Raw genomic sequence first — 16,854 nt, forward strand, 5'->3', positions numbered from 1 at the left:
TTCTACATTTCCGTACCTGCACAAAACCACAAAGGCCTTTTATTTCCCCTTCCCTAAGGAGCAATTCCCACTCCCTGCAGGCCACAAGTGCTCAAACCCACCGAGACCTCCAAGCACCTGAGCCAGGTCCTCCACAGGTCAGACCAGGGGCAGCCCACACAACCACACTGCTGTCAGCTGAGGCTCTGATCCTGCTGCTTCCCCATTTTCTGCTGTGAGCCAGGGTCAGCATCCACAGCCCAGCACTCATCCCCACCTGTCCCAGCTCTGGATGTGAGCACAGCCAGGTTGGAGCCACATGGCAAAGCCACACACGGCAAGAGAGGCCAACAGGACCCTGAGCCATCCTGATAATCCCAAAAAGGGCCAGGAAGAACCTGTGGGAATGGAAGATCCAAGCACTATCCTCCTACATCCCTGGCACTCATCAGCTCAGCTGGTCTGTGCATGTGGGAGCAGCATATGAGGATCTTAGGTTGGAAATGGGGGTGTGTATTCAATTCCCATCTGTCAGAGCTGGGCAGATATCTGCTGTTCATGGGGCAGTTTTCTTTATCTCTCCCACAGCCAACCCTCCCTCCAGGAGATCTCTGCTGTCCATGGCCAGTGAGTGTCCCTGCAGGGCTGATCAAATTCCATCATCACATGGGGAGATGCTCTGCCCAGGGGAGGAGCCAAGCATTCCTACCTGGATACAATCTGGCCTGGGAACAGCACAGCAGCCTTTGCCCACTGTATTCCCAGAGGAGCAACTTTCTCCTGCCCTGCATTCCCAGAGGGAGAGCAGGCCCATCTCCAGCAGCCCTGGAGCTCCAGAGGAAAACTCCCCCCTTGTGCAGGATCCCTGCTCCAGCAGAACCACAGCTGGCACTGCAGGAGGGCTGAGCCCCCCTGGGATGGGACTGTGCCACCACCCTGAGCCCCCCTGGGATGGGACTGTGCCACCACCCTGACACACAGGGGCTCAGCTCCTGTTCTGACTCTGGCAGTGGTTTGTTTTCTTTTTTTGTACTGTTGCATTTGTATTTTTAATTTTCCCAGTACAGAACTGTTATTCCTACTCCCATATCTTTGCCTGAGAACTCCTTAATTTCAAAATTATAATAATTCAGAGGGAGGGGGTTTACATTTTCCATTCCAGGGGAGTCTCCTGCCCTCCCTAGCAGACACCTGTCTGTTCACAGTGGCCAGGCCAGGCTGGTGGAGCCGCGCTCACCTTCGGTGCGGATGGTGAAGGGGGAGTCCCCCAGGCGCTTGGCTGAGAACTGCCCTCCCAGGGATGTCATCAGGAAGCACAGGGTGAAAAATCCAATGCCCAGCACGAAAATCCTGCAGAAGAGAAAGCAGAACTGGAGCAAGGTGTGATGAGCAGCCAGCCCCACCACCCCATGCCCCTGGGGTAATCCCTCTGCCCAGCAGCAGGAGAGGCTCTGGGTGTCTGGGACAATCCCAGCTCCATCCCTGTGGCTCACCCCACCCAGCCCTGGCAGGGAGTATCTGTGCAGCCCTACCAGCACCTTACCCCAGCCACCCCAGACCCATGTGTGCTTCACAAAGAGCCCAGGACACAAACCCTGGCACTGAGCACAGGGTTTTGCCTGAGAACCCCCTCTGAAATCCCTGCAGCCTCTCCAATGGAAAGGCCTTGAGGAATCCCCACTCAGGGGGAGTGGTGGATCTGCCTCTTCAGCAGGGAAGCTGAGCCAGACCACAACTGCCCTGCCATGCTCCACCAGGGCCAGCCCAACAACCCAGACCACAGGAACCACTGCAATAAACAATAAACAATACCTGTGTTCCTCTGGGAGAGAGGAGTAAAGAGAGACCTTTACCTTCCCTTCCTCCCAAAGGATCTAAAAAAAACCCTTTTAGTTTTTTATACAAAGCCTTTTGTTCCCCTGTAACTAGGCCACCAGGATTGTCATTGTGTCCCCTGTGCACAAGGGGACAAGGAGGGACCTGCACTCATGTGGCCTGGGGCCACCCCATCCCTGCTTTGTTCACAGGGCTGGCAGGGAAGGGCAGGATGTCACCTCCAGGAGGGGCAGGAGCTCCCAGCACTGCTCCTGCTCTGCCCAAATTCAGCCATTCCCTCTTTCAGAGTGGAAGGGCTAAAGGCAAGAGCTCTCTGCCAGCCTGGCTGTTGTGCACCAGGGAGTGAAAAGCAGAGTGCTCTGTGCCAAGGGATGGATGTCTGGCCTCCTTCCACTGCTCAGAGATGCTGCCATCATCCCTGGGACTCCGTGGAGGTGCAGCAGCCTCCAGCAGCCACACGGGAAAAGCCCTGGCAGAGCCACTGCCAGGTGACAGTGTGACAGCTCCCAGAGCAGCAGCGTGATCACAGACACCAAACCCAGGGGAAATCTCCCGGAGGAGAAAGAGAAAAGACAACCCCCAGCCAGCCTGGAGAAACAACAGGTTTGTCCTCCAACAGGCTAATCAATCCTGAGTGGGCAGGGGGCTGAGGAAGCCCTCAGGGTGCCCTGGCATGGCTGCCTCTCAGCATCCCTGAGCCAAAGGGAAGCAAACCACAGAGGACACAGCCTGCAGCTCTCCTTTACAAGCTCACAGCATCCTCCACAGGAGCTGCACACAGCCACAGCACAGCCACCCAGGCTTTTCCAGGTGCAGAGGAGCCCCCCAGCTCTCCACCTAAGCATTTCTGCACAGCTAAAAGGCAGAGGAGTAGGAACAGCCTTCAGCCCTGGGCTACAGCATGCCAGCACTGCAATTATCTGCTGCTGGAAAGGGCTAACAAATAAAGTGACCTGCTTCAAAGCCCTCGTTAGTGACTGGAGATGTTGTGCAGAGCTCAAGTACCAGGTCAAGCAGCTCAAGAAGGGCTGGGCTTCCCCAGGGAGAGCTAGTGGAGGAGCTCCCAGGGCAGCTCCCTGCTGTCCCTGCACAGCACAGCCAGGCTTTCCTTGCCTGGAGAGACTCCTAAGAAGGCATGGCACTTACAGAGGATCCCACGAGCTCCCCACCTCCACGCAGGCAGCTCTGACACTGCTGTCACACAGACAGCACACACCTGAGCCCCAGATCCAGGGCAGCCTCACCCTCAGCAGCAGCCAGCTCAAGAACAAAGAGGTTTCTTTGCCTGCTCCAAGGAGGATCAGCCTTGCTCACAGCAGACAGACCCCTAACTCCTGCCCATCCCCATGGATCAGCTCTGCCCCATCCCCAGTGGATATGGGGCACCTGGCTCTGGGCAAGCAGCACAGCCCTGTTTCCCATCCCCTTCTCACTCCCCACCTAATCAAGGGGAAAAGCAACACCCTGGGCTTGTCAGGAGCAATGAGCTCTGCCAGCAGCACACTCAGCACCAGGACAAACCCTCCCGGACAGCCAGGCCAGAGCTGGCCCACCTGGCAGAGCTGGAGCTGATCTACCTGGGAGAGCTGGAGCTGGGAGAGCTGATCTACCTGGGAGAGCTGGAGCTGGCCCTCCTGGCAGAGCTGACCCACCTGGCAGAGGGGATGCTCAAGTGCATCACTAGAACTGCCTGACATCCCCGTGCAGCCTGGACCAGCTCAGGTCCCTTTATTTCTGAATGAGCCGTCCCTGGAGAGGTGGAAAGCTGTTTCCACAAGATACCTAAGCCACTGTGCACTCACTAATCCAGGCTCCCATCCCTAAGGGCCTGGCTGCAGGCACAGCCCCACAAGCAGGAAGCAGTGGAGCAGAGCCACCCCCTCCCCAGCAGATGCTGATGAACCAGGCAGCTGTGGGACATGCACACAGACACCATACAGAGCTCAGCCCCTCCAGAGCAGACCTGGGAGAAGGGTTTGCAGAGAGCTGTGGTCCAGCTCCAGCAGGGAGGTGACTGTGGAGGCAGCAGAGCGTCCCTGATGCTGCAAAGTACCGTGGTGTCCCATAAATAGCTTGGAGAGGGGGTGATCTGGGGACGTTGGTGCCTGATCTGCCATTATCACAGCCTGAGCCTAGTGCAGGTCTGGCTCTGGGAAAGGCTCTCAGGAGCACCCTGGAGGGGATTGCTGCACCCAGCTCGGCTTTGGAGGGCTGAATTTGCCCTTAGGGAATGCTGTCTGCCATGGCACTTCCCTGGCAGGAGAGGACAACAGCAGGCTGGAGAAGAAACAAGCTGAAGGGGCTCAAAGCCCAGGCAGGTCCTGTACCCCAGGGTCCATCCTGGTGCAAACCCCCCCATGGCCCTGTCCTGGTATCCTCTCCCCCAAGGGGCATTTTAACAAAGCATCACCTGAATAAATAGCCCTGATCCTGCTCTCACACCTCCTATTGACAATATCCTCATCATTATGCAAGACCTTGTTGATGCTTTTTAATCTTCATAATTATAGTCTGGCAAGGAGGGATCCCTAAACACTGAGCAGAAAGAAAAAGGGAAGGGAAGAAAAGGATACAAAGGTGATCTGTGCTCTATCATCTCCCTAGGAAACTAAACCTTTTTCATTTTGACTGGATTACAGAGAGAGTACGGGAGATGCAAGATGCTTTTTTTCCCAAAAAAAAAAAAAATTTAAAAAAAATTTTAAAAATGAACTGGAGCCTTACTGGAATTTCTGTCCTTGGGAGATCAGTGGATCCAGCCCAGAGCAGGGCTCCAGGGAGCAGGGATGGTGCAAGGCTGAGCTTTCAGCCTGAGAACCCCCAACTCCTTTACTTTTGCTCCTCTTCTCCAGGTGAATAAATGTGCCTGGCCCAGGCTCACCTGAGTGGAAACTCCTTATACAGAAAACAAATTTACCACAAAGTAGGTAAAACATACCAGATCCCAGATGGTCCAAATGCACTGGGTCCTCTCCCCCAAAATCAAAACTAAGTCCCTGAAGACTCTGGAGTTCCAAGGACCAAATAACAGCTATCCTGCATGCTGGCTTTGCCTGTCATCCCATGTCACATTTAATTCATTACTTTGGCACATTTTGGTGCCAAGTCCTTTTCCACATTCTCCCCAAACTGAAATGTTCATAGTTCTGGGCTCTGGCCCAGAAGAAAAGAAAGTGAAATTCCTCAAGTCTTAAATGAAAATTGGAAGTGATGCCCCAGTCATGGAGGATTTTGGCCCATGGAACTGAAGGCTGGATGTGAGGCCCCAGGAGGGTCTGAGGGCTGAGCTGGGATATGGTGAGGGGAGGAAAGCCAGCAGCACCCAGCAGGATGGGACTGTGCCCATGGTGCCACATCACCCAGCTGGGACCCACAGGGAGAATCCTGCACAGGTGCAGGGGGAAACCAAGGGCTGCAGGGTCAGGTAACACCTTTTATTAGTCAAGTTTTCAACTCCCAAAAGTGAGCCACCATTCCTACCAGCAGAAGTCAGGCTAATGAATGACTCCTCTCCCTCAAACCCCTTTTGCTTGGAGCCCAACAGGGTTGTGGTGCTCAGACTGATGCTCAGCCATGGGCACTGTGATCCATGCAGGGACCAGAGTGAACTCTCACTGACCACTGTCACATCCCACTGAAAGCCTGGCTCTGGTTCCCAGCTGGCAAACAGAACTACAGAGCCAAGGGCTGGGCAAGCTGGGCCAGGGCTCCTTGGTGAGCTCTTGCCTGGATTCAGCTCTTTTGCCTGGATCCAGCTCTCTTATCTCTCACCATCACAAGCGAGACCCCTTTGCTGCTAAGATGAAGACAGAGCCACCCTTGGACATTCCTGTGGTTTTCCAGACTGATCTTCTCCCTCTCTGCAGGATCTCTCCCAGCTCAGGGCTCTGCATTGCTTTGCTAAGCTGTCTGGAGGGAGGTTAATGAATTGTTTTGGTGCACAGGATCAGGTTTCTTGCGTGCTGTTTGCCAATGGCAGCAGTCCCCATCAGGCAGAGGATGGCACCACGGAATTCCCAGAGCAGGGAGGCTTTGCCCAGCCAGCAGCAGGGAACCTGTCCATTTACAGGACCCATCCTGTTTGCCAGCACCTTCTCCCACTGCTGGGGGTTATCCCTGACCCACATCAGCTGAGGATGGGGGTGCTGATGTTAGGGGAGCAGAGCTGATTTCTGCCAGGCTGGAGCTGGGCAATGCCAGCACTCACCCACACTGGGCTGGGAGCAAGGTGACACAGGACTGTGGAAGGGGGGTGACACTCAGCATGACAGCAGCAGGGAGGAGGTGCAGAGGTCCTGGACACTGTAGGACAGTAAGGAGAGGGGCTTGGGAATTCCTCCTCTTGAACAGGGAGAGCCTGGCTGTTAACTACAAGGTAACCCTGGGTATTTATACCCCAGTGGTATAAATACTGGTCTGTACTGGTTGGAGAGCAGAAGCCAGCCCAGGGCACAAGGCCAGGACAGTGCAAGTTCTCCACCTGGGCACCAGAAACCATCCAGCCATCACAAACCCCTCATCCCTAACAGGACTTTGTGATCACCCTGCCATGCACTCTCTGTGCTCGCCCACCCTGAATCCAGGTCACTGCAGGAGATGGGGTTCCCCTGCCTCAGGGGTGATGCCCAGGGCACAGGGATGTTCCAGCCAGTCACCTCCTCACTGTGGAACTCAAACCCAGTTAGAGAGCAAAGAGCCAGGCAAAGAGTATCCCGCGGGGTGAGTGTGCCCTTCTCGTGTCTCTCGCAGTCACTCCCTGCTCCACCCCTGAGCTCTGGGAACCCTCACACCTCTGCCACCGCTTTGTGACATCGCCTTGGCCACGTTCCCCAGTCCCAGGGCAGTGCCGCGGCATCCAGCAGCAGAAATCCCTCCAGGCAAGCAGAGCCAGCAGCTCCCGAGGAGAGGCAGGAAACCTCTCCACACCTGAGTGCAAGCAGAACCAAGCAGCTCCCGAGGAGAGGCAGGAAACCTCTCCACACCTGAGTGCAAGCAGAACCAAGCAGCTCCCAAGGAGAGGCAGAAAACCTCTCCACACCTGAGTGCAAGCCCAGCCTGTCCTCCTTCCCCACCCGGGCTAAGCAAAACGGCAGCGAGCAGATCCCTCCGGTGACCTCAGAGCTCCAAACACAGCGGGGAGCGCTGGAAGCCGCTGGGCTGGGCTAGCCCCACCTTGAGTTTCGTCCCCCGGCACGTTCCCCTCTATCTCTAAGGGGTTTTGGTCCCCTCTCCCCATCGGAAAACCACGTAACTGCCAACATCTCTCGGGTGTCTCAAGCTCGGGACCAACCCAAGCACGTCTCCAGTGAAGCAAAGAAGCCGGAGAGCAAGGGCTGGAGAGGGGAAGCGAATGTATGGAAGCAAAAATTGGGAGTTATAGCAAGGGGAAAAAGCAGTGGGTGGGTTCGGGTGTGCTGGAGCTGGAGGGGTTCAGCTCTGGACATCCACCCCAGCCCCACTGCCAGCTCACGGTGTGTTTCGAAATCCCCAGCAGGCTCAAACCAGAGGAACAGAATCCCCCCGAGTACCAACATCTCCGAGAACGGCTCTCAGAAAAGCCAGCGTCGAGCAGCTCCGCGATGACACCGGCGGCGGGGGGGACCGGGACCGGCAGCCAGCGAGAGCTGCAGGAGCCGCACGCTGCCCCGCGGGCAGCCCTGCCCGGATCCCTGCCTGGATCCCCGCCCGGATCTCTGCCCGGATCCCTGCCCGGATCCCTGCCCGGATCCCTGCCCGGATCCCCGCCCGGATCCCTGCCCGGATCCCTGCCCGGATCTCTGCCCGGATCCCTGCCATCCCCAGCGGGGCTCCATCCGCACACCCCTCACGGAGCCCGAGCCCGGCAGCCGCAGCCCCCGCACCATTCGCTCCCCGCCCGCAGGAGCCGGGCGAGGCGGCAGCGCCAGAAGGAAACACCAACTTTACCTAAAGGGTCTCAAGGTGACGAGGCATCTTCTGACCATTATCTTGCCATCCGCGTTGACAGTGATCATCGTTCGAAGTTGCGGGCAGGGGGCGGCCCCGCACCCCCCCCCCCGGCGGCAGCGAGGGCGGCAGCGAGCGGGGCTCAGCGGGCGGGGCGCGGGGCTGCGCGGGGCCGCATGGCGGGGCCGCTGGGGGGACCCCCCGCCCTAGCCTTGCCCCTGCCCGCTGCCGGCCGAGCCCATGGCCGGGCCCCTCGGCTCCGCTCCGCTCCGCGCACCCCGCGCTGCGGCTCCGCTCCGCCCCGCACCGCCCCGCGGAGCCTCCGCCGCGCTCCGCCGGGCTCCGCGTGCCATCTAGCGGCTACCGGCCCCGCAGAGGGGGGGTCGGGGCAGCGGAGAAGGGGAGGTGGGGGTGGGCACCCCCCGAGGTGAGGGGATGGCGTTTTGAGGGGGGATAACTGGGTTTGGGCGGAGAGGACGGCAGCGTCCCCGCGCAGGTGACAGCTCCCGGCGTGGGGACCTCGGGAGGCAGGGATGGCCCTTTGGTGGGGGAGGCAGACCAGAAATGCCACCCAGCAGCGTGCCCGGGTGCTGTTTGATTTGGGGGGGATTTAGGAGCAGGGCAAACCTCCCTTGGGGGGAAAGGCGGGTCTGGAGTCTCGGACAGCACCAGGCTGCAGCTCTGCGGCCCCATCACTCTGTTCTCTCTCAGCGGGGGGCACAGTCACAGCCACGATGTGGCTCCCCAAAGTCCCCGGGTGTTCCAGGGTGCTGCCAAGGGGACCAGGGCAGTGTCCTTGGGAAGACAGAGAGCTGAGGCAGGAGAAGCAGTGCTGAGCTCAGCAGAGGTGTTTCCAGGTCTCCTATGGAAGGTGACAAGCACAAAAACCTCCCAAAAGTTGGCGCTTAAAGGAGCCAAATGTGCCCAGAGATGCCCCATTTCCAACCCCAGCCAGGATGGGTGCCCCCACTGGGGGTGAGGGAAGGGATGCAGCTCCCCGGGGTGAGCACAGAATGGCTGGAAGGACAACGCTGTCCCCCCTTGGCCAGGCTACAGGACAGGGCCAGGCCGTGGTCTGGGGGGCTGTGGTGCCAACAGGGCCCCCTCATGGCACGCTGGTCCCATGGCTGGCTGTCCCTCTTTGCTCTGAATACCACTGCAGGTACCATAAAGCACAGGGTGACACTGGGGGACAGCTGTCCTTTGCCTTCCCCACCGTGGGATGCTCTCTTCCGTGGTCTTCCCCAGCCTTTCTCCATCCCATTTTCCTCCAGAGAGAGAAACCTCCCTCCAGCCCCACCTGCCTAGCCTGGCTTAGTGATTTGCACCTCAGGTGCTGAATTCCAATGCCCTCCCAGCACCAGCCACCCACTCCTCTACAAACTAACCCTGATTGTGCACAATCCCAGGGTTTTCCCATGGGGCTGAGGAGGAGGAAATGCTGCTGTGATACTGCATTTCCATAGGCACCCCAGATGCTCACACTGCTTCCTTCTCCCCAGTGGAAACCAGGGTCAGCAAAGCTCCAGGGAGCATACAGCTGCAACAGCCAGGAGTGAGCTCAGGGACAGCAGCTGGAAATTTACCCCAAACCAGAATTTTTCCTCATAAAGCAGCACTTTTTTCCAGGCAGAAGTGAGAGGCAAAACCATATTCTCCAGGACTTCTTCAATGCAAGAGGATTTTTGTGTTCATCCACACTTTTCATGGGTAGGTGACAGGGAAGGAGCCATTGCCACACCAGGTCTGGGTGGGATCCCAGCAGGATGCAGAGGGATGCACAGACTGAGGATTTGCAGCACGTGTGGCTCCGGAGCAGCAGCCAGCACTGCCAAGCCAAACCCCCAGGTCATCTTGGCAAGGACACCTTTCCCTGGAGCCCAGGACCTCGTGGACACAACCAGACAGACCTCAAACACCAGCTGAGTGCTCAGTCCCTGCTCTTTTGGGTGCAGCTGGGAGCACCTGGCCTCCTCTGGAAAAGCCACCTGGCGTTCCTCACCTGGCCACTGGGCAAGGAGGGAACAGCAGCCTGGTGAAGGTGCTGTGGGGATCCTGCTACCCAGGATTTCCTGCCTGCTCACTCCATTCCTAGTTCCTGACAGGAGCTCTTGGTGCTCACCTGAGCTGTAAAACCACCTCAAAATCTGGCACTGCCCTCCAGAGCCCATCTCCAGCCGGAAGCAGGAGGCAGAGCCCTTCATTTCAAGAACTTCTTTCCAAGATCAGCTCAGCTCTGTGGGGCTGGCAGTCTTCCTAGTGCCCATAAACACTGCATGGAGTGGGTGGTGGGGCAACCAGGGCACTGCCTGGCATGTGCCAGGATCCAGCTGTGCCTTCCTGAGAGCCTGGGAGGGACAGGGAACATCCCAGCCAGGAGTGCAGAGCAGGGGGGACCAGAGCTCAGTGAGGGGTGAATTCTGAGGGGTGGGACCGCCTGACCTCCATAAGGATAACCCCAAGGTCCTTCTGTACATCCCACAAACACTGGGTCGTGCCAATCCAGCTCTTCCAGTGGCAGCACCTTCCCAGCAGGAAAAGTCTGGGGTGTAGCAAAGCACCACACATTAATTATTAGGATTAGGGGTGAGTGACATTGAGGGGAGAAGGGACCAGGGAAGAGATGGTGTCCTCCCATTCCTCCTTCCTGAGCTGGTCCTGGGCTGGAAAACACCCCCAAAGGGTTTGGATGTTTCTTGGGCAGGCAGAAGGCAGCTCAGACACCTTGGCTTCCTCCAGGTGCCTCCTGCAGCACTGACCAGGAAATTAGATTAGAATAGAATAGAATAATTAAAATATAAAATAAAATAAAATAATAAAGGATATAAATCTGCTCTTGTCAATCCCCATGCACATCCTGGCAGGGTATCCTGGCAGGGTGCTGGGATCAGAAGGGAGCAACAGTCAGAGTTACTTCTGCAGCTCCCAATTCCCACCAGTATCAGCCATGCAGGATCCATCACCCCAGGGATGGGAATGTGGCGTTCCCACCCTCCAGGGCCCTCATCCCCAAGGAGAAGCACTGTAGCAGCCAATCCTTTCCCTGTGCTGCTGCTTGAAACAAAAGCTTAATTAACTACCAGCTCGCTGTCTGTTTAGAGGGATAAATCTACAATCCAAGGATGGTAATAAAGCAGTGAATTATCTTCTTCGGCAGCTGAGAAGCAATAGCCCCAAAAATCAATATGCTGAAGTTATACTGCACACACACACATTTGTTTGTTGTCCTGAATTCAGCAGCAGCAGGGAATGGAGAGAACCAACTCAGCAGCCAGCTGCCCCAAAAGAAACCAGTTTTGCACCAGTTGGAGCCCCTGCCCACCCAGAGGCTGACATGGAGCATCCCCAGAGCAGGCTCCAAGCTGCCCCTCCCCAGCTCTGCCTGTAACTGGGACAGGGCCAAAGTTCCAGATCCAACACCAGAGCATCCTCTGGGAGATGGGACTCACCCTGCACCACTGCCCCAGTGTCCTGGTTTAGGGCAGATTTGGGAGGAATACTCCAAATGAGGTCCCTGTAGAAAGCAAATTCAAGTGGCCTGTCCCCCCTACTGGTTTGGGAGACAAAAACCTCCTTCAAGAGAAGTGGAAAAAACTGTTTATTTAACAATTAAAAACTGTTTATTTAACAAGCAGAGTACTCACAGACATGGAAAATGAATAATATTAAACAATGGAACCTCTTGCTCTTCTGAAGAGATGGCAAACTCAGAAAGTCCTTGTGGTGGGGTGCAGCTCTGCTTGCTCAGTCTCCATCAGTCCCTCTGGCACTGGAAATGCCAGGTCCCAAGTGGGCCACAGGTGTGAGCTCCTGGTGCTTTTCTGGGTTTTCAGTCCAGAGCAGGGCTGATCAGTTCCAAGAAAAAGAAAAACCAAAGTCCAGGGAACTTCTCTGCTTCAGCCTGCTAAAAAATAACTAAAAGCAGAGGAGAGCTCTGTCCTGCTGTCTGTCCATGCTGCAGACAACACAGTCCAGGAGAAGGAATGTGGAGGAGCAAGTGCATCTCCTGAAAACCACACTTTGTTATTAACTCTGTTATTAAAAATTAAGTGTGTTTAACAAAAATTGCTGAACCACTCTTTGTTACTAACTTTGTTAACAAACTCCACACTTCTCACCCCCTTTGGTCTCAGAACCAATCTTAAAGGTGCAGAACTTAATATCCAGCACAAACAGAACAGACAATGGGGATACAGGCATCATAAGGTCACCCTAGGACACACAGAAAAAGACCTTGGGACTCTTCAGCTGATCCTTGGTAACAGTGCAGCTCCGAGTCCCAAAGCTCCCTCAGCAGCCATGGCTGCACAGAACATCATGGTTTGAATCACCACAGCTGCAGGAAAGGGTTATGAATGCAGGGGGCCTGTACCCACCAGAAATAAAGCTTAAAATACATTCTTGCAAAGGTCACAGATGCATACACATCACTGCTCAGCTGTGGGCACCTTCAGAGAAACCACAGTGACAGATTTATTTGGGCTTTTGGTGAGCAGTGTCCATGTGCTGGGGGTCCAAAAGCAGCCCAGGACCCTCCAGAGCCTCCCCACTCCAGCCCAGGACCCTCCTCAGCGCTTTCCAAAGCCTGGGGGCTGAATCTGCCCCTGTTTCATCTTGGAGCCTCCTCTCCAGCCTCAAGCTACTGGGTCTTCATGGGAAAACAGTGCTCCCAGAGGGGGAGAATGACAGCAAGCAGTGGAGCTGTGATGTGCTGTGACAAGCCACTTCCTTAAGTTCTCCCTGCACACAGCCTTGCCCTTGAGATAAGAGAGAGAATTTGATTGCAGGAGCTGCCATGCCCAAATGCTTTGGGCATTAGGATCACTTAGTCACCGTAACTCCTCTCAGTCCCCCCAGGTGACATTGCTGGCGACAGGGAGCTCTTTTAGTGACTCAAACAACTCACTCTGCCACTGCCTCAGCCTCAATGGCTGCATTCACGCCTCTGCCCAGCTCTGTAACAGCAGGGCAGAAAGGCTCCCAGGGACCTCCTGTGCCACTGAGCATCACCAGCCAGGGGCAGCAAAAAAAAAAAAAAAAAAAACCTAAATTTGCTCCTCAGAGCACTGGGCAAAGAGCAGGGAGGGGATGGCAGTGTCCTAAAGCCACCTTTGCACCCCCACACACGGGGTGCTCAGGAGCTCCCTGAGACTGCCGAAAGGGACCAAGAGGAGCCAGAAAAATCCCTGGGAAAGGGTGGCCTTGCTGCTGCCAGAGCAGGAAATGTGGGTGCTGAAGGTCCATCCACCAGCCTAAAGTCCCTGTGACTGCAGCCTGCAGAAGATGCAACATTTCCCTCAAACACCTGAAATCCAGAAACACTGCTCAGCTAACAGGCAGCAGAGAGAGGGCACCTGACACTGCCCTGGGGAGATTCACTAGCCATGAGGGTCCCAGAATCTGTTCCCTGCTCCATGGGGCTGCTCTCTGTTCCCCAGGGCTGTACTCTGGGACAGTTCTCCAGTTCACAGGGCTGTTCTCTGACCCCTGGACCTGTTCTTAGGTCCCTGGAGCTGTTCTCGATGTATTCTGGTCCCTGGGGATGTTCTCTGGTCTCTGATTCTCTTCTCTGCTCCCTGGAGCTGTTCTCTGGTCCCCAGAGCTGTTATCTGGAGCTGTTCCCTGTCTCTTGATCTGTTCTTTTGTCACTGGAGCGGTTCTCTGCTCCCTGCAGCTGTTCTCTATGTTTTTGTGTCCCTGGGGATATTCTCTGGTCCCCAGAGCTGTTCTCTGGAACTGTTCCCTGGTCTCTTGATCTGTTCTTTCATCACTGGAGCTGTTCTCTGCTCCCTGGAGCTGTTCTCTATGTTTTCTGGTCCCAAGAGTGTTCTCTGGTCTCTGTTCCCTGGAGTTGTTCTCTGGTCTCTGGAGCTGTTCCCTGGAGTTTTCTCTGCTCCCTGGAGCTGTTCCCTGGAGTTGTTCTCTGGTCTCTGTTCCCTGGAGTTGTTCTCTGGTCTCTGGAGCTGTTCCCTGGAGTTGTTCTCTGCTCCCTGGAGCTGTTCTCTGCTCCCTGGAGTTGCTCTCTGTTCCCTGGAGCTAGCTGCATGGCTGAGGTCTCAGTGGGCTGCACCACCAGGCAGACACCAATCTCTGTCCCCTCCTGCCCTGGGACAGCAGCTGGGAGCCCCGTGGTGATGTTCAGCACTTCTGCACTGCCTGAAGGCATCCCCGGGGGCAGATCCAGCAGGGCTGAGGCTGGCTGCAGCCCCCAGCACTCAGGATGGGCTCTGAGCCCACGGGAGCATCTAGTGGGGAGCAGGAGGAGCATTCCAGCCCCTGCATCCCCAGGGGTGCTGCAGCACCCAGCAGTCAGGATGGGTGTGGGAGCATTGCGGGGTGGGACAGTCGGGATGGATGGAGACAAGAGATCTCTGAAGCCAGGTCTGGACCTTGTGGTTTATTGCAAAGGGCCTGGGTGCAGGGCCCTGCTGGGAGCTGCCAGCCACAGCTCAGAGCAGGCCCAAGAGATGAGAGTGTTAAAGAGGATGAGAGTCAGAGAGAGGATGAGAGGGTAAGAGAGTAAGAGAGCGAGGTTCCCATTACAATACAATAAATCTTCTCCTGTGCTGAATATTCTAATTCTCACTAATCAATCTAGTACAAGATATAAATCCTTCAGCATTTACATACAGCCTATAAGAATCATTACATTACCATACTGTGTTACATTTTAAACCCTAAAAACTCCTCTTTGGGCCCCTTCTGCCAAGCTAGCAGGGTCTGCTCTGACCCTTGGACCTCTCTGCAAGCAGAGGGTATTGTCTGATCAAAAGGGGATTACCTTCAGCTAGCCATACCATTGTTTTCCAGCTGTTCAGTAACTAAGGTATCTCAAAGCTGCTTTCATTTCAATCTCGCTTATAGTTTCTATATCCTCAAAATCTTTTGCTAGGCAATCATAGTTATAAAGCTTTCCTGTTTCATCTTCCCCAGCAGACGGGCTCTCAGCCCACGGGAGCATCCAGTGGGCAGCAGGAGGAACATTCCAGCCCTTGGATCCCAGGGGTGCTGCAGCACAACCCAGGACACGTCCTGTGCTCAGGTCCTGCTGGAGGAGCAGAGCCAGGTCGGGTGTAGAACACGGGATTCTGCAGCTCCCGACAGCACAGGGCTGTCAGCGCTGCCTTGCAGGGGAATTTGGGCAGCTCCTGCTCCTCCAGCCTGTCAGCACTGTGAATCCTTCACTTCCATTAGCTGCTAATTCAGCAGAGGAGAATAATCGATGTAGGGATCACTCCTTAGCTCCCAATAGGATTATGTGTGCTGAGAGCAGCGGGGAAGCTGAATTTCCCTTTCTCCTCCTGCTTAAATAAACTCATGCATTTTTCTCACTATGTTAATTAAACCCAGCAACGACCCCGGCTTCACCGAGAAGCAAACACAAAAGGTGAAAGGAAAACCTGAAGCAGCTTTATCGGTCACAAAGGGCTCCTGGCTCCCCGGCTGCAAAGGGAGACGCTCAGAGGAAACTCGAGCAGCAATTAAAAATTAAAGAGAAAGGAAGATGTGTGCAGCAGAGAAGCGAGGTGCACTGAGATCGCATTAAGGGGCAGCTCCTGATTCCCCCGGGGAGCACAATTCCCTCACTGGGCGGCTCTGCCCAGCTCCATCCAGGCAGGGAAGAGGCAACAAGGAAGGGACAGCCCAGAGTAAAGGAGAGCAGCAGGGCAGGGTGGGAAATGCTGAACCACCTCTCCTGAAGAGGACAGAGCATCCTTCCTCCCTTTGGGTGGGGTTATTTGAGGCTAAACACCCCAGAGAGCCCTCACCGGGAAGGGGAGCAGGGAAAGTCAGCCCCGAGGGCTGGATGTGCCCCTCTGCCCGGCAGATAGATTCTCAGAGCTGCCAGCTCAGGTTTGCCTCCCCCCCGTGCCTCTCTGTCACACCCAGCTGAGCACATTTCCCAGCCCGGTGCGGTCCCAGGAGGACAATACATTGCTCAGCCATTGAATTAGCATCGAAAGGACAAGAAAAACCCTCTGCAGGAACCTCCCAGGCTTGTTAGCACGTTATCCTGAGCTCCTGCAGCAAGTGCTGACTGTCCGGAGAGGGAGAATCCAGGAGCTCCCCAGCATACCACAGGATGGATTTTATCCCCTGGGGAACAAGCCTGGGAGAGTCCAGGAGCTCCCGCAGCCACCCCATGGGATGAGGATGGGTTTTATCCCCTGCAGAACAAGGCCAGCAGGGTCCAGGAGCTCCCCCAGCATCCTACAGGATGAGGATGGATTTTATCCCCTGGGGAACAAACCCGGGAGAGTCCAGGAGTTCCCCCAGCCACCCCATGGGATGAGGATTGATTCTGTCCCCCGGGGAACAAGCCCACCAACCTGGGGGCATCACCACGCACAGGGTGGAGACGTGGTGGAGCTCAAAGTGAAAAGTGCTTCCCAGGGGCTGAGGAAGGGGAGAAGGGAGAGCTGAAACCCTCCCAAGAGGCTCCTGTAGCCACAAAGACTTCCCCAGCCACCCAGGGCTCACTTCAACAGCCCAAAATGAGCCAGCAGGGCACTCACACCCCCTGCAAGGGGCTGGGGAGTGCCAGAGCTGCGGGTCCCTGCAGTGAGCAGCGGGTGCTGGAGCAGGAGGAAGGTTCAGCCAAATTAAGAGGGACAAGATACATCAAGCTTCTGCTGTAATTAAGGAAAATCGAGTCGGGGTGAGAAGTCTCCAGCCTTTTAATTACTGCAGGAGGGTCGAGGCTGCTGCACAGCACTCACAGCCCTGTTGCTGTGTCAGGAGGCTGAAAGTGGGAGAAGTCTCATTTCACAGCCCCCTCTCTGCCAAAAGATTTCAAAATTAATCCAGGAAATCTTAAACTGTCCTGACTTATTCAAATTCATGATGAAACAAATGGAAAGCCCCCAGCTATGGCTGGGATCATGCAATTAGACTATGAGAAAATAAACCTCTGATGCCCTCAGACATTCAAACCTGAGAGACTTCATGAAGAAAAATGTTCGCTTTTCGCACACAATGAGTGGAAATAATTTTAGGGTTTTATTATTATTATTATTATTTTAGAAAGGAAATAAACATATTTCAATCCAGTCAAGAGTGAAATTGAGTTGAACAACAAAGCAATTTCTATTAGTGGAGACCACGGGGAAAAAA

At 55.5% G+C, this 16,854-nt stretch overlaps 1 protein-coding gene across 1 annotated transcript in view; it reads right to left on the minus strand.

Annotated features, from left to right (window-relative positions):
- MGAT5B (alpha-1,6-mannosylglycoprotein 6-beta-N-acetylglucosaminyltransferase B) overlaps positions 1–7,885 on the minus strand; it is a 74,505-nt gene extending 66,620 nt beyond the window's left edge. The window contains exons 1-2 of the mRNA XM_059864556.1: positions 7,741–7,885; positions 1,217–1,329 (exon numbers count right to left, since the gene is read on the minus strand). Of these exons, the coding sequence (XP_059720539.1) occupies positions 1,217–1,329; positions 7,741–7,808 (181 nt within the window). The 5' untranslated portion in view covers positions 7,809–7,885. The remainder of the gene's footprint in view (positions 1–1,216; positions 1,330–7,740) is intronic.
- Positions 7,886–16,854: the final 8,969 nt, after the last annotated feature.

The sequence above is a fragment of the Haemorhous mexicanus genome, chromosome 20, assembly GCF_027477595.1.
Source record: "Haemorhous mexicanus isolate bHaeMex1 chromosome 20, bHaeMex1.pri, whole genome shotgun sequence".
Classification (NCBI taxonomy): domain Eukaryota; kingdom Metazoa; phylum Chordata; class Aves; order Passeriformes; family Fringillidae; genus Haemorhous; species Haemorhous mexicanus.